The sequence below is a fragment of the Tachypleus tridentatus genome, chromosome 2 (assembly GCF_004210375.1).
Source record: "Tachypleus tridentatus isolate NWPU-2018 chromosome 2, ASM421037v1, whole genome shotgun sequence".
NCBI lineage: Eukaryota > Metazoa > Arthropoda > Merostomata > Xiphosura > Limulidae > Tachypleus > Tachypleus tridentatus.
Window position 1 is genome coordinate 151060561 of NC_134826.1, and position 26417 is coordinate 151086977.

Sequence of the window (26417 nt, forward strand, 5' to 3'; positions counted from 1 at the left end):
TCATGGTTAGTTTTATTTATGTAATCGTTTAAGAATCATACGGTGCGTAGTTCAACTGTTATGAAGTACCAAGTGTTTATAATCGTGAGATTATTGCATTATGTTGCTGAAACTTCCTGAGTTTCTTTTTGGTTTAATTGAAAATTATTGCATCAGAATTTCTAGTATTACACAGAATGGTCTGGACTTTTGCCAGTGTATAAATATGTGTAAAATAACCATCACTGAATTATATTTCCAGACTGTATTGTTTGAGAGTTTAGTGATAAAAAGTGTATGGAAGTAATTTTGAAAGTGAAATTATCATAAATTGTATTGTAATAACATAGTTGAGAACAATAATTTTTCTTATCAATTGTGTCCCAAAGTAATTGAACTGGCCTGTGTGGAAAAAGAGAGAATTATTTAAAGCTCTGGATAAAACTGTGGTAATCATCAGTGTAAAGAACATTTGTTTTATATGCTTGATTTGCTTTTAATATGTTATTTTAAAACAAGTAGATTTAGTGCCAAAAAGCCACAAACACTGACTGTAGAGAATCTGGCTTCACTAAGCCTGATACAATTAAAATACTAGAAATTTATTTAGCTAACAAAAACATATTTTAGTTTTAAAAAAATCCTGCCTTAAATAAAACTATTAAACTTTTTCAACAAAAACTAGGTAACAAATTGAGCCAAAAGAAGGTAAAAGTGTTACTTGATTGAGACATTTAAACTGACAGAAATAATTGTGAAAGTGACATAGAAATACCGACCAATAAGGAAAACTGTACACTTACACATTTTCAAAGCTCAAAAACAAACGTATATATAGATATATTTAAAAAAAAATGATGTCAACCTTCTGCCTACTTAAGAACTATTTTTTTACAAATAAAATTGTAATTTTCAGTCCACAGGAAAAAAACAAAATTTAACTCAATGTGAAACAAACACATACCATTGTAATGTTTCAGTGTGTTCCAATCTTCTTGGGTAAACTCTTTATTTATACTGCTTTTCTTGTGAGTAAAGATTCTAAGTACATGAAAATGTCCAAAAAACAAAATTATAATTGCTAAAACAATACAAATCTTTAATTATAAAATTAAGGCAATTAACCACAGTTTATAAACATTTATTTGGATATGCTAATATAACAGCATGATATATTGACAAATACACAAGTTTTGATACATTGACAAAGACATTCAACACCTATATATGTATACGGTCCACAATGAATTCACAAATTAAATACAATTTATTGCTGTTGAAGTAACAGTATGGTTAGAAACATATTTATTAGTATTTCTAAAAAAATAACTATTCCAATAATGTATCCTCTTAAATGAGGATGAAAATTTGTATGAAATAAAGTTTTGGGAATATGTGTGAGAAATTCAAACGAATTGTTTAGGTATCTCAATGTAAAAATCAGGGTTATTTTTGTTATTATAATTTCTTTATTTTGAATAAGTAATAGATCCACTTATTTACAAGAAAAATTTTAATACTATGAAATTGTGAACACAAACTGTTCTCATCAACATGGTTCAAGTTAACAAGAACTGCTGGGTTCCATACTTATAAGAATTTGTTGAGACACAAAATTTTACCCCAATAAATCAAATCCACACTATAACATCCATCATGTGTAAGGCAAACACAGGTATTTTGCCTTGAACTTTGTACAATAACAGTGTACAGCTTGTACATAACTGTCCACAATCAACTTCTAACAAGTTTCATCGTCAAAGTGCACGTCACAACTTGTCACAGAATTACATATGAAATTTAAACTACTTTGTTATTAACATATGTGAAAAAACTCAGTTTCAGAACATAGATAATCAATGAAAGTTTAGTATTATTTAAATTTTTAATTTTGTAAGGAAATTTGTTTTTACAAAATCTCAACCTCTTCTGGTATGAGAATTGTGAGTTTCTAATCTATGTCTTCCATCTTCTGTAATTCTTAAACACCCCTTCGAGAAATATAAAATTTAACGTACATTACTCATTATAATGTTTCATTTTGCTGGTAATACATAATTTACACATTCTTCAATCTTGTTTAGTTACAGAACAACAAAATACAAAATCAGAACTACCTTGCTTCCCCACCTGTCACAATGCTCAAAACTTACCAATAAGTCTCTCTGACATTTAATATTATTTATAATCAACAAAAAGTCAAAGTTTTATTTGTCAAATAACATATTATATTGTTTTCTGTTTAGAGAATTGTAAATTTTTTCCACTTTAAACTTTATTTCCACAAAAAAACACATTTATGAGTTTAGTTGAATTTTTAACAATTTTTATTGTACAATAAGAAAATCAACAAAACTGTAAGAGTTGTGCAACACTTTTTTATTTTTGTGAGTTATTATTATTTTTTATGTGATGCATTATTTAATTAAACAGAAATTATTGAATGCAGTATTACAATTAGGGTCAAAGTAGGATTGAGTTTCATTACTAGATGAGAGAAAAAGGAAAAAGACCCAGGTAAATATTTTCTTTCTTGTTTTTCAAGTGTATTTGTTATTTATTGTTACAAAAGTAAAGAAAATGAAAAACTTGACCCATTTTTAATTTAACTAAAGTAAAATATATCAATAATAATGCTTTTCTACAAGGAAAATTCTCATGTAACTCTTGCATTAATGTGATTCAATACCGTAGCATCAGGTACACATTTATTTTGTAATTTGTAATTAATATGATGTGAAAAGAAATTTCACTTGTTTCCAAAGGTAATAAAATTTAAATATAAATATGTGTATGCTGTTATAAGCTTTAGCTACTAAAAATAAATAGTTGTGGTTTTTTTGTCATAATTTGCAGTTATTCCAGAAAGAAGGAAGGATTTCCATACTATAACTTTTAATACATTTTGTAAATCTTCCCAAATTTAGAAAGTTTTCAGTAAACATTACAAGGCTTTTGTAGACACAAAGTCAGATTTATTATATAAGTATTTAATTAAACTGTTTTCCATAAGTATGTGGAAATAGAGTGTTCACTGCTCTAAGTGCAAAGCGAATTTCCTAATTAGATTAAAAATACTTTTCTTTATGAGAAAATTGTCAAAATTTACTTGTATAATCTCTGAAACTTTATACGTAAACATCAAATGTTTTTTCCAGTAAAACTTTATATTTTAATCTATTATTTTCTCTTCTTAAACTGTGTATGCACTGGGTCAATTTTAATAACCTTGTAACTACCGTTACTTATATGAAATAAATCTAAATTACTCTATTTACTTATATATTACTAAATTTATCCACTAAATTACTGTATCTACGTATATTTTTATGCTTTTTGAACTAATAATCCTGCTATGAAACTTTTATGTAAATTGCTCAATAAATATGTAGCTTACGTTAATTTATTGAATTAAGTAACACACATGCTGCTGGTAAACATATCTTGTGTAGGATTTTTATCACTTTTTTCTTATCTACTAAGTTTATAGTTTGGACATTTTAGCTACTACAGCCTATCAGTATCAAGGCCTTATACATCTACGTTGTAAATGTTTCTTCATTCAGTTGCTGAAATATTTCTCATATAATCTGTTAAGCCTGATGGATCAAATATACAAAAACACATCTCCAGAAATTTTCTTCTTGTTTCTTAAATGGAGTAAATGTCTGAAGGAAATGTTGTACAGTTTGTTTTCATTTAGGTTTGTCACACAACGTGTTTAATTTCAATATGAGGATGACAGAAATCAGTGTTTTGTTTACTAAACATCAATTTTGTCATTTATACATGAAACCTAACATCATGGGTAAAATCGCCAGATCACACATTGCTATGTTTCAGGCACAGTCATCCTTAATTTTCAACTGTCTAACAGAATGAGAGAAACCAGTCAGCAGTACCTATTGCCTATGCAGCTATCCAAAACTAAACATTTGAGTTAACTACCACAGTTATGGTGTTCATACAATATGGAGTGTATTCAGTAACACTTTATATCTTGGGCCTTCAAACACATAAGATGTGACCATACTTGATCAACAAATATCAATATTGACCAAATCTTTCTTGTATCTTATTTATATTCATCAACATATTCAACACTACTTTCTAGTCTCTTCACTTTGATGTTTCAGTATCCTGTTTATTGTATTATTGTGAATAATAAACTGTTGTCTTTGGTTTCCCATGTATCATATCTTATTTGTTATCATATCTTAATAAACTGAAATATTTCACTAAGTTTCTAAAGCTTCGTTGAGTAAAGAATCTACGTTTTTCAGCTTAATCCCCAGAAATTTGATACTTACAGTTTATTACAGAAAGTTCAGCTAGAGAAAAAACTTTCCAACATTTTCCATAGGATAGGAATGTTGTATAGAGAAGTTGTACAAGTGAAAATGACTGATTAACCACAATTAAAACTGCGTGTGTGTTACCTTTTGAACTTAGATAATACCATCAATGACAGAGGTTGGTATGCAAAATAACTTGAGTTATTTTTGTTTTAAATGCTTCATCTCATTTAGTATTTTAGTCAGTAATCAGAGGTTTATTAAGTTATTAATCACATTACAATTATTAGTCTAATTGTTCGTTTTTATACATATTTTCTGCCAAAACCACTAATTTGTTATGAATATACTGAAAGTAGAAAAAAGTGTTGCTGCAGACAATGAAATCAGTCAGGTGAGATGAAATAATGAATAGAAATAAAACAACAGGATATTCTTTAATCTAGATTTATATATTTCATTCAGAATTTTTCATTTTCCAGTTTTCATGAACTATTTTCAGTGTGTTTGTTGACTTCTTTTTTAAAAGTTAACAGTACAAGTCAGTTCAGTATGTAATGAGTTCATTTAATTTAGTAGGTACAAGAAAGTTACAGTTTTAGGTAGGTAAAAATAAAGTAAAGGTTTAAATATATTTCATTTTAGGAAAATAAGTTTACATAATCTTAACACTGAGTTCATAGAACCACATAGAGACTTAAAAGAAATATGGCTTCACCAAATGTAAGAAATGACAGAATCCCTATTTAAACACCTGCTAAGAACTCCATCAAATAGAACTGGTAATGGATAACAACAGGTTCCTGAACTGTATATTTACAAAGTTCGTATTTTGAATAACTTCCACATTAGTTTGTTTTACACAACTGGACAATCATCTGAAAAATGTGAAAAAGGATAAGAAAACATAAAATATTCTGTTTATTTCATTCTCCAAATATCCATTGATATGAATTCTTGAAAACTCAATGGTATTAAAAACTAAGTCAAACACTATAGTAGAGTTAAATTCTGGTGGAAGACTGTTGCTTTAGCAGGATATTAGCTTGGGTATTACAAGCAACATCAGTGTGTTGCTCCATGAATAACTGAAGAGTTGGTCCATGTACTAATTACAATCATACAAAGAAGAAACTTTATATAATACATTGTTTATCTTGAAAAACTTATTACATTAAATTAACTTAATTTACTTAGTAAATGTAAGTTCTACCACCCAAGCAATTGCCAGCCACATACATGAAACATGCCTTACACTTATGTATCCAACAGTAAGAGAACAAAAACTCTACTTGTAACATGCTACATGCAAGTACATTTCCTACCATTCAGACAGTGATTTTCTATCAGACTATAATGTAGCCTAATATGTTCACAGCCGTCAAAACCTTCGATAGGATCAAGTGTAAACCTGGCTTAATTCACACACAGAATCATAAACATAGAAAAATATAACAAGAATGAGACTTTTGTACCATTTTCCTACAATATATAAAACTATGGATTATGAAGAGGCTTTTTTTGGACACAAATAATGTTTCACCAAGTATACACTAGTGCTTAATTCTTTTGCAAAACTAGCATTGTTTGCTCTGCCACAATTAGGATTATTACATGAAATGAGCCCTTGACTGCACATGGTGAGTATTATTCAATTACATATAAATCTATTGAAATGGACTCTAAGGCATCATGACAAGTACAGTAATTTTCAGGATGACACTAACAGTAACTCAGTAAGATATATTACACTTGTGTAAATTACCAGTCTCTCATGGAAAAGTATACTGGACTTAGCAGTAAAATGGTTTACTAATAGACTGTGATAATTCCCTACCTACTATATTCCGGTGAGTTGTGAGGCATCACTAAATATCTGTATGCCTCGAATAATTATCTCAATAAACAGGAAGTAATGAAGTATAAGAAAATATGTGTATCAAGCAATGATGTTTATAGTACATTAACAGCTTCTAGAACTTACCAAGAAATACCGTATGATCAAATAATATCTAGTTTATGAAGAATTGACACTATGAAACACAACAGAAGAGTTATTTAAGACAGAGATTCAGAGATAGCCGCTGAAAAACAATGGGCTAAGCAAACTTAGATGCTGGAACCAGGAAGAACCTTGGATGGTAGATGGGTTATAGTTTCCAAGAGGATGATTAACTGATGAGCTTAGAAAACAAGTAGGAAACCTTGACTATTTGATGATGCATCAGTATGAACTATTGGTAACTAATGAGCTTAGAGGTTAGAAAACAGGTAGGAAACCTTGACTATTTGATGATGCATCAGTATGAACTATTGGTAACTAATGAGCTTAGAGGTTAGAAAACAGGTAGGAAACCTTGACTATTTGATGATGCATCAGTATGAACTATTGGTAACTAATGAGCTTAGAGGTTAGAAAACAAGTAGGAAACCTTGACTATTTGATGATGCATCAGTATGAACTATTGGTAACTAATGAGCTTAGAGGTTAGAAAACAAGTAGGAAACCTTGACTATTTGATGATGCATCAGTATGAACTATTGGTAACTAATGAGCTTAGAGGTTAGAAAACAAGTAGGAAACCTTGACATGACTATTTGATGATGCTTCAGTATGAACTATTGGTAACTAATGATGACTATTTGATGATGCATCAGTATGAACTATTGGTAACTAATGAGCTTGAGAAATCACAAATCTGATACCATAATACTATGATTTGGCCAACACTTCTCCTCTTCAGCTGGTATTAAAGGTTCTAGACCAGATGGCAGACAAGATCTTCAAAAATCTAGCAAACCCTCCAAACTGATCTGATCATTCAAGAGGAAATAGAGATGTTTCTTACCATTAGTGGAAACGCCATTTCTCACCTAACCTCTTTGAAAGTATTATAATACCATTCATTCCTAAACATCAGTCATCATGTTAATAGAGTTAAAATGATTGCCCATGATAAATGTGAATAAAGATAAATTGTATATATATATATATATATATATGTGTGTGTGTGTAAATATTAATTGTTTGATGAGTTAACTAAAAAGTGTTATTGGAAGTCTTAGTCTCGAGACTCATTGTTTTAACTGTAAAGCCTAGAGTTAGTACCTGTGTGCTCCATTTGCCCACTGCATTCTTACTTCAAAAACATTTCATGTGACAGCAGGTAGTATTAGTCGAAATTCCAATGGCTATGCTGAAACAACCCACTCAGCCTGCCTGCAAGTCAGCCCACGACCACATTACAGTTTCTAGTAACAAATCTTGTGACTACGAAATTCTTAATAGTTAAAGATCTTGAGAAAATTTTCCATAAAATGTCAAGTTTTTCATCTGTGTAGTCTGACCCCTAAATATCTGAGTCTGAAGCAGTTGTATGTCATCTATGGAACGGCACTTCACAAAAATATTACTAATACTAATACCAGGATATAACTCGCATACATGAACAGAACTATAAGAAACTTTCAAGCAGTACAATTCAGTTGAGTGAAGTTGAATAACCACATTACATTTTCTATTGAACCAACTATATGCATTAACTCTTTCACTATGGACTTTATTGATTTAACTGAGTCCATAACAAAAAACACTGACCTTTATAGTTTACATATTATAACTTCCAACATGTTTTGTGTATCTTAATGAAATTTTTCAAACCTTCAGTAATGATTTTGAGATATTTCCAGAAAACAAATTTCACCTTGACTATGTGAAGTGAAATTGTAGACTATTCTGTGTCAAAAGTGATCTCCATATTAGGATCAAAATTAGTTTCATCAACTGAAAAAATCTCACATTTCATTAAAACCTCCTAAATGAATTTCAGACTTTTTCAATAAAACTTCATATCTTATTTGTTATCTTCTCTACTGTAACTTTAAACTTCTAACAGTACACATCTGTCTCTACACGATGTGTAATCACTTTATGATAAATGGTATCTGAAAAGCTAGTGGTAAGCAAAATTTGCACATATGGAGGACACCATAAATCAGGTTATTATATGAGTCGAGGTAAGTTATTGCATCTGAACTGTGCAATCACTACGAGATTTTTCTCAATGATGGTATGTAGAAAATAATGTTCTATTGATGAAGTTAGGTTGACAGCTTTATTTGTTTGAAATGAGAGATCAGAGGGAAGGCAGTTATTTAATCAATACATCAACCACTATCAACTCTTGAGCCACTCCTTATCAACAAATTAAAATACTGACAGACCAAATAGTAGAATGTGGCTCTCATTCTTATGACATACTCAGCATCACTAAGTGTGAAGACAATTTTGTTTTAACAGTTAATGAATTGTGAGCATTACAGTTTGACACACTAACTACAGTAATATGAGAAATGGTCCAAACTGTCATAACAGTATCAGTATTTACTGATTTCTACCAAACAATAATCATTCTTGTTATCACAAAATGATTCTTGAAGTTAATGAAGGTATACACTAAACAGAGTTGTCCTCAAAGTGGCTAAGAAGTGATCATCCTGACTTGTCAGAATCTAAATAAATCTCAGTATAACAGGACAAGTTGACAAGTACTTGTAGACAGTTTTATAACTTTCATCAATCTGTTTGATATTCTTTGAACTCATATTGAATAAAAATAATTGAAACTTGATTTAGATTTCTCTTTATGTGTTTCTCTCCCAATGCTTTGTCAAAGTATACACAAAATAGAATAATTATAATAGTAGAGATTAACAGTGAAAACGTTCTAAAATGTTCAGAACCAGTCAGAAGGCAAAAATAATTCATTTTAAATTGAAATTCAAGGTATAATTATATTATTAATATATTTTGTATCACATAACTGCAGCATAACTCAGTATTAGGTTTATGTACCACAATAAAGGAATAATGAACTAAAAACACAAAAATATTTATTCTTTCCATGATACACAGAAGAAATTAACTTACCCATAGAATCCTAGGGAGGTTATCATACAAGTAACATCACCCATGATTAGAGGGAACACATTAATTTCATAATCTTCCCACACTTTACCATTCCATCTTGAACACTAAAAGGGATGAAATTCGACTTGAATCATATATACATTAAAGACATAATGCTTCTATAAAAATAGAACTTTTTAAAAATAATGGAAGTAATGAATAATATTAATGTGAAATTCATTTTGAAAATTTAATGCTGGGATGAAGAAGCTTGTTATGTAAGTATGTCATTTTTATGAAAGTTCATTTTTTGAGCACCATATCCCCATTGTGACATAAGTTTTAAAGGGAGAATTCTGTTTGTATTTTATTTTGACAAAAACAAAGGGGAATAATAATGAAATAACAATACTTATACCAAGTACCACAAAGTCAAATAAACTAAGTCCTGTTCCAAAATGAAAGTTTAATTTGCTGTTTAACGTATTGTTCTCAGTTTACACAGAATGAGACAAAATGATTTCAGTTTACTGACAGTAAATTTATTTATATTTTATTCAAAATTGTACTTTTGTACACAAATTAAAATAACTTGAGTGTCAATTCAAATTTTGTTCTGTGAGAATTACACTAAAAAGATCAACACATCACATTGAATGAGTTTAAATTTTAGTATTTGGATAATTTATACTTCAACAATTATTTTTATCGGTGTCTTTTTTTTAAATTATTTCATTTTCTAATTAATTCATTTCTGTCAATTTTAACTACAGTAACTCACACATTAGTATGGTCTTAAGAGAGGTGTTTTCAAGTTTCTATTACTTGCATCTTAAAAACTAATACCTGTCAAGTTTATGTCAAGCATCTTTGAACATAAGATATCTACACTTGTATTTGAAATTTATCTGCATTTGGCATCAAAGCTTTTGATTGTACTCTATGGGTGTATTGCTTCTAAAGTGATCAATTACATACTTAAACTAAAATTACATTTTACACCTAATGCTTGTATTTTATGATGTGGTGTTTCAAATACCTATTTACTCATATTTCTAATGGGTTTTCCCAGTATTCCTCCTCAATTAGTAAAATGCTCCACAGTGGCACAGAAGTATATCTGCAAACTAACAGTGCTGGAAACTGGGTTTTGACACCTGTGGTGGGCAGAGCACAGATAGCTCAATGTGCAGCTTTGTGCTTAATTCCCAACAAGACATTATTTAAATAAGACGGTTCAGTTGATTTCATAAAAAGCAAATAATACACATTTATTACTCTAAATAATTCTTCATACATCAGTAGATATACTATCTACAGTTAAATGAAACCATATTTCATTGTCATTAAGAAAGTCTGTTTTAGCAAGAAACAACAATATCCTTTACAAGGAATCAAACCTTGGATTTCAGCATTGTTAGTTCAATAACTTACTGCTGCCTCATAGGAGACAAAAGAGAATTTCATTAAACTTTGTGTGTCATATTTGTAATTATCTTAATAAATCATGACACCTCTTTATATGTTGGATTATTTGTAAATCTTAACACTAATTAATGTGTTGGATTATTTGTAATTATCTTTATAAACCTTAACACTAATTGATGTTATTAGGGTCAATCTGCATTGAAAGTCTGAATCACCAAATACGTTTTCAAAAAATGTACCACATAAATTACTTTCCATGTTCATTTTGTAAAATTAAAAAGAAAACCTGAGTTTTCCAGTCCAAAGGAAAAAGACCATTGTATTTCTATCCAGTACTACCACATAAAAGACCAGTGTATTTCTATCCAGTACTACCATATAAAAGACCAGTCTATTTCTATCCAGAACAACCTTACAAGTCGTCATTCATGAATCTGTATTTATGCCATTAGCAAATGTCTGTAAATACATGTCAAATAAAGTATATTTCTTGTAAAAAACCTCTGTTTCTTCAGTGTGTGTTTCTACATTACTAGTCTACTTCCAAATCATCGTATTCATCAAAACTACTTTTTCTTTTTGATTCCTCAAGTCATCATGGGTATTTCATTTGTACAAATTATTTTTATGATTAGCACCATTCTGAAAAAAGTTGTAATTTTCCAATACTGGAAATGTATTTCTCATACTTACCTCCCTCACAAGATATTCTATTGTAATGTAATGGCTTTACTCGTGTCGTTCTGTTAATGGTTTCAGGAGGCCATATCATCCCATAAGATGATGGCTCAACTCCAGATGTTGTGCTTATCATACCAGGGGCCACATCGTCCTTTAATGTAATGGCTTTACTCGTGTCATTCTGTTAATGGTTTCAGGAGGCCATATCATCCCATAAGATGATGGCTCAACTCAGATGTTGTGCTTATCATACCAGGGGGCCACATCGTCCTTTAATGTAATGGCTTTACTCGTGTCGTTCTGTTAATGGTTTCAGGAGGCCATATCATCCCATAAGATGATGGCTCAACTCCAGATGTTGTGCTTCTCATATCAGTGGGCCACATCGTCCAGGAAGGAGATAACTTAACTCCTCTTCAGGCCAAATCTCATCTATACCACTAGAATGCCACTTCCTTCTATTCATTGAATGGTTCTAGCCCTTTCTCTGTGGAACTCATACACGAGGGGGCCTTCATGGTCAATCATCTCAATGGGTTGTATAATGGATTTACTATTATATACCTTTCAAAAAAAGAAACGCAAAAGGGATATTTTTTATTTTAAAGAGAAATATATGTAATAACGTTACAAGCTCAGAGTATGTGATGTTACACGTGTTAAGGCACTGATTGTCAGACCAAAATTACAATAAAAGTTGTGCACTTTGAAAACGGAGGCAAACAACGGATTTTTCGCCAAAACGCATTCGTGTCCAATAAATTTGTTTGAGAGATCTGCATGTTCTGCAAGTGCAACATGTGCAAAATCCCTATAAAAGTAACAGGTTCTCGGTTTCCATAGCTCAGTGTTAAGCCACCGACACGCAATACAGTTACGCCAAGACTGACTGAAGCACAACGCAACAACACCATTGGTCGCTTGGAAGCAGGCGAATCTCGATCAGATGTTGCCAGAGCTGTAAATGTCCACCCAAGCACCATCACAAGGCTATGGAATCGTCACCAACAACATGGATCAACTCCTGACCGTCCACGATCTGGCAGACCTTGTGTGACCACGCCCGCACAAGAACGCTACATCCGGTTACGTCACCTTCGGGATAGGCCCACCACTGCGACGTCTACTGCCTCAACCATACCAGGGCTGTGTAGGATTTCCAATCAGACCGTACGCAACCGTCGACGAGATTCTTAGGCCCCATGTGCAACCCATCATGGTGAACGTCAACGACGTTTTTCAACATGACAACGCCCGTCCTCACACAGCCCGACTCACCACTGTCTTCTTGAGACACCACAACATCAACGTTTCTCCCCAGCCCTCCAAATCACCAGATTTAAACCCCATCGAACATCTTTGGGACGAGTTGGACCGACGTCTGAGACGGCGACAACCTCAACTGCAGACTCTACCTCAGCTTGCAGCAGCTTTGCAGGCTGAGTGGACAGCCATTCCACAGGATGTGATTCGTCATCTCATCGCTTCCATAGGCAGGAAATGCCAAGCAGTTATTGATGCTCATGGGGGCATACTCGTTATTGACGTTGAGTGACATTAAACTTCAACTAGTGAGCGTGGACTTCGCCTTTGCAGACTTTGGACGTTCAGCAGTGAATGTGCAAAGTTTCACACATGTCATACAGAACTACCCGGAATAAACTTGTTAACAATTTGTCTCAAATTCTGCCTTTTGCGTTTCTTTTTTTGAAGAGTATATATTTATTTTAATATCCATTTTTGTTCCAGTTTAATATATACTTAGAAATGCATGTTAAATGTGCATTATGAAATCCTTGCCTATTCACTAAATTTTAAGAAGATTAATTAGCGTAAGAATCAATAATATAGTACGTATCTATGTAAAATACTATTCACTGGCAGTATTGTTGACAACTGAACTTTCAAGAATATTGCCTTTACGTTTATAAATCAATGTGAAGAGAGGCAGTACAATATCGGTGGTTTGTTACAACTAGTAAAGTAAAAATATCAAAAGCTATAACTGTGATAAAAGCATATTAATCAGAAAACTTCAGCTTTTTGACCAGAAACGTTTATAAATTTTGAACATTATAAACCATTTAACTTCAGTGAATAAACTTTGAACATTAGTATTTTTATGAAGATAAAGCATAACTTCAGCAGAAAAAACTCGCGTGTGAAGAGACAACAGGTTACGTGTTAAGGGTACTGAACTGATGTCAACTTCAAAGTAATTTGCTTATCGTGGACTGTCAATAAAATATTCAGTTCTAGACCAAATAGAAAACTCAATATAGTTTGTAACCTTTCACACATAAATCATTATTTGTAATAACTGTTGTAATAAATGTTATTATTGTTTTACATTAAGATATATTTGTTTTAAGAAAGATAATACATTTAACATGTATTGACATTTAACTAACTCCTAAATTAAAATTAAAATTTCTAGCTATTTGAAATCATAATATGTAATGGTTGGAACAGTAAAGTCATAAGGACTCCCATATTCCACTTAAGAAAAGGAAGGTGGCAATCCAGTAGATAGGCCAGTAACAATGAGTGACCACACAAACTTCTTCTGAAAAGTGGACCATGCTGAGATATTTACTCTAGAAGTGAAGGAAATACTGAGATGTTGAATCTGATGGGAGGAATCCTGGAACAACATGTGGGAAAAATGAGGTAGGGTAGGGTGGACCAAATAAACCAAAAAGCAGACTCCATTAGTAACGGTAGAAGGTAAATGATCACAAAAGGGAGGATGATTGCCATAGGATAGTAAATCAGTTGTGTGTACCCTGAAAGGGAGCAGTACATGCTACATAACAACAAAGGGTCGTGACAAAACACATAAGCCAATCTGGATCCAGTCTAGGATAAAGATGGAATATAGAAGAAGATAAAATATGAGAAAAGAATGAATAACTCTCCCAAACTGCCAAGGGAGAAAGTAATATTTGGTATAAAGGAGAGATAGTTAAGTTAAAAATTGTACGTGCAATGTCAATGGTACACAAATCTGACCTAATGTCCACAGGCTTAAAGGAGGAGGAAATACATTTTAAAGGGCAGATGAAACGATGAAAATGTGGTTAAAACAGAGGTAAAGTAAGGGCATGGGGACCACATTAATATTACATTCTGAAAGGGCTGGACATCTGGGAAGTCAGCACATCCAGAAAAAATGAAAGAGCATTGTAAGAACAGGGAAGATAAAAACCTTATGGAATCAGATAAAATAGAAGGTATGAGATTAGGACCACCTAATATCAAGAAAGCAAGGAAATCAAAGATTTATGGTCAGAGAGCCAGGTGAGAAATGTTGCTACAGAAGCCATAGAAAGCTAGTCAACCGGAAACCTCCTGTTTGCACAAAACAGTGGAATACTATCCACTTACACTGGTATGCTACCATGAAAGTTGGCCATATGACAGAAGACGACAAGAAGACAACCTGATATGTGAAGCTGGACCATCTTGCCAAGGATAAGGCAAAAGCCAGGCTTAAAGATGCAGGATGTGGGGAGTGGGGATGAAGAATGTGAGATTGAAGTTAATGAAGAAGGGAGGGAGAAAGTGTGAGAAAGGCAAATAGTGATAGCAGCACATGCTGTAGCCTTGGCAACCAATGTTGAGCTGGCCAATAGGGAACAATCAGGAGCATCAACAAAAGTGGAATGAACATGAAAAATTATCAAATGAAGCAATCAGATGGGAGAAACAACATAAAGATACTTGATATTTGTGTGACAAATTGTGGCAGAAGGCATTGACTGCCAAAGCCTGAAAGAATCAGATTGGTAGTGATGCCCGTGAAAAAGACATCCAATTCAGGAAAAACTAACTGGTGATAAGGAACCCTGAAAATAAGTTGATCTAATGCCCTCTACATTGGATATATCTGGTCAGAGAGTGACACATAACCTTTGATGAGGTTGAAAGCATCCAGCTCATGACACACAATGTGAAAAATGTGTAGTGCATGAGCCAGTATAATAGATCCAGTATTCAAAAAGATACATCTCTAGATTGGGTACTTCCTTAGTGATTGATGTGTGCTTCCATCACAGAATTTTCTGATAGATGAATCATCACTAGACAATGATGGGCAATAAGAAGGAAGTGATGTAATGCCTGACATAATAATGCTAGAAGTTGCAGAATGTTGATATGCAAGATGATTTCATCTGTAGATCAATGGTTCAAAGCTTTTTTTTGTGATTGACCCATGTTTCCCATTCCTGCATGGATATGTCCTTGACAATATGTAGATCTGGATGCAGGGAAGAAAGCAACACACCAACTAATGTATGGATTTTGTCCAGACATCAATGTAAATTGTCTTGCAGGGAAGTAGCAAGAGAAACAGGGTACAAAGAGAATCCTAAGCAATTTTCCATCATTTGTGAAGCATCCATTGCTTGTATAAGCACAACCTAGAAAGACAGTCATGAAGGACCACATCATGAAAAGTGATATATATCTCATGAGTAGTAAGTGACTGAGCCAAGAGGACATGGTGAACCAAAAGTTTCATCAAACAAAGATATAAAAGAAAAAAGCAGAGTATGACTGATATTTGTCTGAAAATAGTCCCCAATATGGATAAGAAATTGATTGGATCTGAGGAATGACTTTTCCAATTTGATCAATGAATCCAACTGAGATGTCACAGAAAGAAGTTGTTGAGTATCAGTGACCAATTCTTGCTCAGAATATGCCAAAAGGTGCCAGTCATTAATGTAATAATGAAAAAGCATCCTCAGAGCATGAAGATGACATGCAAAAGCTTGACTATACAACAAAACACCTAGAGAACTGAGATAAGTCCAAAGTAAATGCTCAAAACTGGTAAACTACTCTGATATGGACAAATTGAAGGTAAGGTTGAGACCGATGTGCTGTTGGTATGTGTAGGTAAGCAATGGAGACATCCATTTATGTCATCCACAACTCTGGAAAAATGCCCATCCTTGGGAGAAAATAATTCATTGTGAACTTGGGGAATACAATGAAGTGGTTGAGGTGAGATAAATCAACGACCAGCCACCAATCTCCAGTTTTGTGGGGAGAATAAAAAGATAAAAATGCCCCTTCCTGCAAAGGATAGTGAACTGTTAACTGCAAAAATCAATTCTCAAACTGCTTCTGAAAGATGCTGATAAATCAAGGGATTTTGTGGAGGGAAGAAAATGGTGCAAAGAGAAATAGGAGTTAGGGAAAAAATGGATAATGAATCCTTCTGACATTATCCAGTTTGAGGAAGAGACTAATATCTGAGCTCTTACCTGAGAGGAACCCAAAGGGTAGTCACCTGTATGGTTGGTGACAAGGTGTTGCATCATTGAGAATAAGTTCCCTGATTAGAAGAAATGGGGATGGAAAACTTAAATTGGTGGCATATGATGCTCTGACTGAGAAAAATGGGCTACAATAGTCATAAGGGTTGATTGCTGTTAGACTAATGTCACCAGAGGCTTGATAGTTTCTGGAGCCATACCAAAGAAAATTATGTTCCAGCTTTTTAGATACCAACACCAAAGAAATTATTTATTTAATGAAGGAGATGAAGAAGAAATGAAGGCTAAAGTGAAGAAGAGAACTGTAAACCCCTCATAATTTGTGTGGAGAGTCTCTTATACCATGTATATGGAAGATGGATACCATAAGAGGTTGGTTAGACTAAGATGTAAGAGAGAATATTTGGCATGGTTAAGAGCAACATTATATATAGAAGGCGTCCCATAAATAATTAATAATGAACCTAACAACTGGTGATCTAAAAACACATAGTCCACATGATGATAAGAAAGGTCAAACCGATCAGAATTCCTCAGTGAAATGGTATACTGATCCCATTACTAAAGTGCAAAACAAATTGATCCATATGCATCCATTGGAAGTGAGGAAAAACCAAATATGGTTGGGAAGCACTGTACAGATTGCCTATACCTGAGGTCTGAAAAAACAACTTCTCATTGGTGTACTCCCTGAATCTGTAATGTGAATTTTGGTATTCATAGCACAAGAAAAGGTTAAAAAAAGTCAAAAGCAGAAACAGAATGACAAGAATGGACTGGTGTAAAATCAAATCAAAAGTAACTACTTCATGTAAAAAAATATTTGTCTTGTCACACTGGAAGCACCAGGTATACAAAATACTCCATCTGTGCTCGAGAGCTGTCTGACAAGAAGCGAAAGTTCCGTCCAGGAAGAAATATGCATCACTTGTATATGTAATGTTATTACTGGTTAACAAATGGCACATGATTATTTACAAAATAGACATATTAAAATAGAATAATTTGGAGCAAAAGACTTGTGGCATTCATAATGAAAAGGTTTGTGTATAGAGGGCAACATTAATAGCTAATTTTGTCAGTGGATGTAAATGTCAAATTGCAGTATATCTTTTTATATCATCCTCTACAGATGTTTCTTTCTCTTCCATGATGTTCTTGTCTCATACACCACTGTATGTCAGAGTAGAATGCCTTATACCTACTCAACAATTGTTTTGACCATATATAATAATTGGTTTGTTTTAATAAATGGCAAAAAACAAAGATACATTAATCACGTTTATTACAATAAGATGGTGGGGAACAAACATTTACATTTCCTCCTGAGTATTGTGTGCTATACTTATCATGTTAATGAGCTACGGATAAGCTTTTCAAAAGCATTGTTAGCTGATAATGAAAATACATACAGTTTCAACTGAATTTATAAGTGGCGAAGATACGTTCATTGACATTTTACAGGCAGAAGCTGCTACTGTAATCTTGGGTCAGAAATGATTAAAGCAGTTCAGAAAACTTATCTTGATATGGGCTATATTAACCAATTTAAGTTGGCTGAGGATTAGATACTAAATTGGCTAGAAATGATGTCATACTTGTGAATGAACTGACACATAAAATATAAGTTAAGTTTGCTATCTCTTATTGCTAAATTTGAAACCTTAATTTAATTTTAGTAACTGGTCTGGTAAGTTATGGATAGTAATATTTATGAAGAGGCTTAGCTAGTGATTCAATATTAATAATGATAGACATGGTTTTTAATTTGTTAAACATTATTCCTGGTAAATTGCAGTTATACAAGTCTTGTTTTTGAACATAAATAACATTATTTTTAGATGTCAACGAATCAGAAAGGCCTTGTCACATTTTGATCTGTTACCAGGAGGTTTCACTCATAAAGTTTGAATTATGTGAAGCAATATAAATAAGTAAATATTCAGCTTACAAAGTTTTACTTATATTATAAACAATCTGTAATACATACCTTACAATTTTTAAGATTTTCTTTTATTGGAAATGATATATTCATCTGAAATTCTTCAGTCCAGATAACGTTTTTATTTCCTAAATACCTTGGTATTACACTAACAACTTCACTGACCAATTCACTATCAGATCTTGGGAAAAAATACATTGCAGCTTTTAAAGTAAAATAACGTATAGAGAAACAAATCATGTCGTTTGGATAAGTAGAAACCTTCATGCTCACCTGTAGAAGAAGAAAGGGAAGAATCTTGAATATATATATTTCTATAAAATTCTAAACACACACATAGTTCAATAACAGTTGTTGATTTATATATATATCTCCCTCATGTTCACATACATTTCAAGTCCTACTCACTTCTTGAAGTACAGTTAAACTCATGAAAGCTTGAAACAAGATATAGAGTAACAAATTTCAGCATCTTTTATTTGACAGATTAAAATACAATACATACTGTTACATTTTTACCACACAAACCTTTTATATATCAAAAGTTTTCCCATTAAACATACTGTGAGAGTAAAAAAAAAAGTTAATAATGTATCGTTATCTTTCGTTTCTGTATAGATTTAAATCACTAATCTACTTTTCTTGAAGCTAAATACTATAATAACCAAATTATGATATGATGCCATCAGTCACGTATACTTTAAACATTACCATCTATAGTAATACTATCTCTACAAAAACTAAAGATAACAATACATTATTAAATTGTTTTAACTGTCACATCGTTATTTTATCGATAAAAACTCCTGTTAAAGCACTTCTAATTACAACTGAAGTTATATGCATAATTTCTCAGTATGTGAAACAGGACAACTTTATAAAAGGTTTGTGTAGTAAAAATGTAACAGTATGTATTTTATTTTCCGAGATACTGATTGTTTTATTCCTGATATTGATAATGAAAAGTCTAAGTTTTGATTTTACCACTGAAATTACTTAACTATAGTGATTATAAAGTTGAAGCAAATATCTGAAACTAATTTTAAAGTGAACCATGTAACATAAGGATGAGTTATTTATTATTAAAATGCAGTTGTTATGCTATTCTACGGCAATAAGTTGGAGTTAGAAATCGAAACATTAGAGGAAACGAAAGTTTGAAAAGATACAGTTAGGGATAAACATTAATTTTTCTCTTTCTTTCAAAGTTATTCATTGAGCTATTTGAATTATGTCTACTGTGGGGAGTTGAATTATAGTTGAATTAATGGGTGTCAGTCTGATCAGAAAGAAAAATGCAAAGACAAACAGGTAATACTATCTGAACTTCCAGGCTATCCATGATAGTGGCTGAAATTATTGACCTAGAAGATTAAAAACCAGCCACCAGAAAGTATTTCAACGTATCGTAAATTAATTTGCAGGAAATACAATGACTAGAACAGTGATTCTAGAACTTCTCTTTGACTGTAGCTGTCTCTATTTTATACTCAAATGAGACACGTTTCGAAAACTTAAGCCACCACCTCTTAAAATAACCATAAAACTATTAAATCTTGTTAAAATAAAATCTATGGCTGATTTTTTACCGTATTGTTTTAGAAATCTCATACTCTGTTCACATGAGTAGAAGAGTATTGAAGTTCCATCACTTCCAATCAGATCAGGTAGATCAATGATCACAACTTTACTTCTTTCTGTAGCAAAAATTAATTTGAGACTACGTAATTCTTCAAACTGACATTTTACTTTTGTACTCTTCATACAAATCCAATACTGTGGTTAGCTGAATCATCAATATTCATCTACAAAGGGAATGCTGTTAGAATGAGATATGGCTGTGCTATTTCACTCCACATACTGATAGTAACATGTATTGGAGAACTTTATCTCAGACGCTATACTTCTCTAAAGATAATGTGTCAGAGTTGTTTTCAACGCCCTCATTGATTTTGGGGAAGACTGGTTATGCTGTTGTTACAGGAAATATTATATCTCCTAAAATACTTGAGCCGAACAGCTAGTGTTTGTGTGTTTCATAAGTATAATTTATTGCTAATTTCATTTATAGTTGTGGTTAGGTCTCTAATATATCTAAGTGTATTGCTCCTTTATTTATTACAAGAAAAAGTACCTGTCCAAAATTGTGGGAAAAATTTAAATTAATCTATCAATTTAAATTACATTATGGACCTACTTATACCATCCACTGCATAAAGTAATTATCGAATTTTTCACTAATAATAAGAACTGGTAATAATGTGGTAAGTCTGCAGTTCTATTAAGTTATGTCACAATTAGAAACGTGAACAATAGTGTGATTAATTCCCAACAAGTTAATGCACAATATTGTGCTTCTGAAATAAAATATAACATCAACATGCCTGGTCTCCTGTCTTTTTGAAAGTGAGTGTGTTGAGCTTTAGCTGCATGCACAATAAGCAGCCACTGTAAACAGAAGACAGACAACAGCTTGAACAGATACAACAGTTTGAAATATGTACAAGATCATGAACATTTGTTATAGGTATGGTTTTATATTGTCAGAACAACATGTATATGTTTAGAAGTAAACTAAATATTCAAACTAAATGAACTTCATGGATTATTATTAGAATGATGGCCAACAGTACCATCAAGAGTGAGTATATCTAACTGATAACACAACAGTAAGTATGAACATAGGTAAAAAACTGTTTGTTTCTTTGTTTTTTAATTTTGTGCAAAGCTCCACGAGGGCTATCTGTGATAGTTGTCCCTAATTTTCCAGTGTAAGGCTAGAGGGAAGACAGCTAGTCATCACCACCCACTGCCAACTCTTGGACTACTCTTTTACCAACAAACAGTGGAATTGACTATCACATTACAATGCCTCCACACCTGAAAGGGTGATCATGTTTGATGTGATGGGGATCTGAACCCACAACCCTCGGGTTATGAGTTTCGTGCCTGAACCACCTGGCCATGCCAGGCCTGGTGAAAAATAAACTGATTTAGTACACTAGTTAAAAGTCTGATTTTTAGTTACATTATAAGCAGATTGGAATTCTGGGTTTAATTTAATGCTGAGTTACTTACATTTTTGAAAGATAATCCCTTAAGATTTAATATATCACTTGATTTCTACCTGATTCTTTTGCATTTATCATTCAGTCACTGCTTTATTTATATATTAATATGGTGCATTTAAAACATTTTTAATTCATTCCCTTTAGGTAGCTATATTTTGTATCATACAAACATGGTTTGATGTATATGTTTTATCATTTTGTAGATTACATTTCTTCCATACTTCTTAGATTATCCTGAAATGGTTGTCCAAAAAAGACACATCCTTCATAGAATTCAAACTGATTAAACTATCAATAATAAAAATAACATAGTTATTTATAGGTAGCGAAGTTAATAATTTATAAAATAATTCATTCATTTTCATCATTGTTCAGCTGTCAATAACATTCATGAAACAAATTGACATTTAATAGAAGCTTTCATAGAACGTACTTCAACCAAATAAGGAGATGGCTTAAGAGCAAAACATGCAAAGATGGATTTGGGTTTTCAAGTTTATGCCAAGCCAGACTATTTCCACATTAATACTAAATTCTAGCCAATTTGAAATTAATTATTCAGAACGTCTTGAAATAAAAAATATAACACCTACTGAAAAAACAACAAAGTGCCCATAGGTTGTAACTTCTTTTTTCTCCTGTTTTAAACAAGGCAGTCATTGTTCCACACACTGTCTTCTTAACTAATTTTTCTTAAAACACCAAGTGCAGCATCTCCAAACAAGCCATGACTTTTCCAGGATACAGCAAAAAAGTACTTCAAGGTAATGATTGGTTATTAAGTATACAGTACTGTGTAAAAGTGTTAGGACACATGAATATTTTACCACCACTCTTTCCATTTTATGGTACTAATTTATCCATGCTATTACAGAATGTAAATTTCAACACTATAGTTATGCTTCACTGATCCATGTTCAGAACTGAATGAGTCAGGGTGAGAATAGTTGTCATTCTTTAGAATTCCCATGTATTGATACCAAAGTCTTTAATACTATATATTAAGTTTTGTTGTCACGTTACAGCCCAAACACATAGAAAATTGTCAGTAGAACAGATAATTTATATAAAAGCATTACATGATGTTAGTTGGGCTCGCCAACAAATTGCTGCAAACCTTAAATGCTTCCCAAACACTGTGACATACACCCTAGAATGTGAGACAAAAGACTGATAAATTTGAAAAGAGGAAAGGAAGAGGCAGAACACCTTAAGTAAATAATACTAATGTTATGTATCTTCGATTATGCAGCTTCTGGGACAGAAGGACGACTACCACTGATCTCAATGACGAGATGAATGATCATGTACCAGATAAGAGAAAAGTGTTCAGATCTTTAATATCAAGACAACTTGATGAGAATGGAATATTTGGTCGTGAAGCAGTTAAGAAACCTTTAATTAATATTCAAATATTGTCAATAAAGTGAAACTTACTGAAAAGTACAAACACTGGACTGATGATGATTGGAAAATTGTATTATGAACAGATGAGTCCGAGTTTGAAATATCTGGTTCAAAGTATACGTTGTACATCCAATGCAAGAAAGGTGAAAGATAACTCAATGCATAGCATCTTCCATGAAGCATGGGAGAAACAGTGAGATGGTTTTGGTGTGTTTTTGTGCTCAGGCAGTAGGAGATATTTGCAGAATAGATAGAATAATGGGCCAGCACAAGTACCATGAGATACTAATCCACCATGGTATACCAAGTGGTTTGTGTATTATTGGCAAAGGATTGTACTACCAGTAACTTACTGACCACAAACACTCATCCAATCTATGCAGAAATAACTCAGATAAGAAAGAAGCTGCAGTCATTGAAATGATCAACTGCCCCCACAAAGCCTTGATGCATGAAAACTTGACAATCCAAAAGTTATTTTCAAAGAAACTTTATGGGAGTGTATCATAGAAATTTGGAGTAAAATCTCAAAGGACATTATAATTAAATATGTTTCAATGATGCCTCAAAGACTGTCTACAGTTATTAAAACAAAATGGGGACACACAAAATATTATCTGTTTGATAAATGCAAGCATTTCCATCAAGTTTCTGTTGTACTAAATGTGAAGATTAATACAATGTTGATGTTTCACCTGTGATTTACCTTCCACTGTTCTATTAAAGTAGCCTGAAATATATTTTTTGACTTTGTCTTTAGAGTTTTGCACAGCACTTTATATGACGTGCTTTTTCACTGCTGAGAAAACTTTAATGTGAACAACCACTACTAGAACTACCTTGAAAACTGTACAAGGGATATTTTTGTTGTCAATTTCTATAAATCTCCGAGATGTTTATGAGGAAACTTCTATCCATGTAGTTGACTTTCATCCAATTACTGTCAAAAATATGGAAATGGAAGTCACAGTGTTGAGATGCAAGATAACTGTCACAATTTTAGTCTCCTAACAGTGGCACATGTAACTGAAGTATGGTTTTCAGGACTGTTTTAGAAATCAAGAACTGTTATTGTTTCTAAATATTGAGCATGTTATCCACTTCTTATTTATCAACAAGAAAGATGTTACAATTTGCTGTTAGTTTAGAAATGTCAATTCCATAAGAAAACAATTTACATTCATTGTTACTTTCTAATATAGAAATGGTTGATAGGGTACAAATTGGGAACACTGAGGTACAACATATTGTTGCATTAGATTTGATGTTTTGCTACAAATGGAAATTAGAAAAAAAATTATATTTTGATTCCAAATTTCAATAAAACAAATTCTGAAGGAATGTGACAAGAATTAAATGTTGTGAATTGGGCAGCTGAGGTATTTGGAGACACTGAGCAAATGTGGAATTATTTAAAGAATTATCTTGGTGCAGTCGTTGATCAGTCTCTTAAGGTATCTAAGCAGTGTGTTATTGCTAGTGGTAGGATAAATAGAATTTTAGGTTGTGTCTACAGAAGTATTGAATACAAGTCTGAAGAGATGTTACATATTATAATTTGAAATGGCCTGAAAATAAGTTGCAATTTTGACTTAGAACTTAATTAAACATTGATATGTATTAAATTTATGATATTTGCCAATAAGAATGATACACAAAGTTTTCTTTCTTAACACAAATATATTTTAATATACAAACAATAATACAATTTATAATAATTTTTACTAAATATAATGAATTATATAACAAAGTTTTACAAACTTACAAAAATATTGAGTCTATTTGGAAATGAAAACTGTATGAATAATTCACAAGGAGTGAATTAGTTTTGAGTTGATATCAGTACAATTCACTTAACAGGTAGCTAGCTAGCGAGCTCTCTATTCTTAGCTGCTCTCACTCCATTTACAAACTGACTTTTTACCAACGAAGAAATCTAATGTTCTCAGAAAATACCAATGTCTGAAGTTAAGTGGTTTGTGATGTTCAAAATCTATAAACATTTCTTGTGAAATATCTGTAATTTCTCGACTGATAAAAATCTATCACAGTTATAGCTCCAAAGGTTTATAGCATACTTACTGTAACAAACCAACAATATATTTTGTCTCATGGCAAGTCGCATTATAAGCTTGGGAGAAAGAGCTCCTAGAAATTTCAGCGAAGACAAATATTCTAGTATTTATGCACATAGGTGCATAGCCCTCGAGTAGTTTGTGCAAAATTCAAAACAAATCAAACCAAGAGATAATAAGGCACCTGTTAGGATATAACTGCTGTCCTCTAAACCAAATTACAAAAACTGAACCACAGTTGGAGTAATGTGTTCAGTCTTAGGCTTTTTACCTTAGGAAAAACATTGACTTGTAGGAAAGAGTTAAAAGGAAGGTTACTAAAATGGTATCTAGGACGGAGGGGTTGTCATATGAGGAGATATTAAGATCCTTAAAATTGTTTTTTTTTTTGAAAAACAGAAGAGTTAGAGGGGATCTCATTAAAGTGTTTAAGATTGTAAAAGGAATTGATAATATTGATATGTCAACATTTTTTGTTGACAGTGAGAACTATAAAACTGTAGACTAAGCCAAGGTAAAAGCCATTTTCAGCTAAGGCAATTTTATTTTTAAAATAGGATCATTGGTCTATGGAATGGGTTGCCTTCAGATGTTGTGAAGGCAGTAAATTTGAGTGACCTTTTAATCTCGCTTGCCAGATATATGAATGATAAGGGCTGGCTTTAAATATTAATAATCACAAACTTTTTTTAAGTTTGGTTACAGTACAGCAGTTACATTCTAACAGGTGGTTTGATTTGTTTTGAATTTCGCACAAAGCTACTCGAAGGCTATATGTGCTAGCTGTCCCTAATTTAGCAGTGTAAGACGAGAGAGAAGGCAGCTAGTTATCCTCGCCTACCCCCAACTCATGGGCTACTCTTTTACTGACAAATAGTGGGATTAACCGTCATATTATAATACCCCCACAGCAGAAAGAGTGAGCATGTTTGGTGTGACAGGGATTCAAACTCATAACCCTCAGATTACAAGTCGAGTGCCTTAATCACCTGGCTATGCGAGGCCTTGTTGTCTCTAGGCGTTGTTATGTCATAATCCAATGGTAAAATTATTCAGATTTAGAAAGTGGTTCCATAATCGTTATGAAGAGTATGATAAAAGCTGGTTTTGGGATTTATCTTAGCCGGTTATAATGAAGAAACATGACTGTAAATATAGCTGGATTGTTTTTGCCATTTTTCACACTGATCAGTTTCCAGTCTTATTTAAATGACTGCTAGTTATACAGATAGAATTGTTTGCAGCTTAATACATTATGGTAACTTCTATGTCATGCTGCTTTTTAAGGATACATAGTGTGTGAATCATGTCAAAGGTCCTTACTTGGTGTAAAAAAAAAGAA

At 32.5% G+C, this 26417-nt stretch overlaps 1 protein-coding gene across 18 annotated transcripts in view; it reads right to left on the reverse strand.

The window, feature by feature from the left end:
• The window catches only part of LOC143245365 (uncharacterized), a 161196-nt gene that overhangs the window by 14617 nt on the left and 120162 nt on the right, over window positions 1-26417 (reverse strand). For 13 of the 18 annotated variants that reach the window (XM_076491617.1, XM_076491613.1, XM_076491616.1 and 10 more), the window contains 3 exons: window positions 18571-18795; window positions 9205-9308; window positions 944-1020 (listed from right to left, as the gene is read on the reverse strand). In XM_076491617.1, coding sequence (XP_076347732.1) covers window positions 944-1020; window positions 9205-9308; window positions 18571-18795 — 406 coding nt within the window. Of the gene's footprint in view, window positions 1-943; window positions 1021-9204; window positions 9309-18570; window positions 18796-20906; window positions 20971-22186; window positions 22351-26417 lie in introns of those variants that run through there. The other 5 variants (XR_013025604.1, XR_013025607.1, XR_013025605.1 and 2 more) reach the window with 5 other exon arrangements.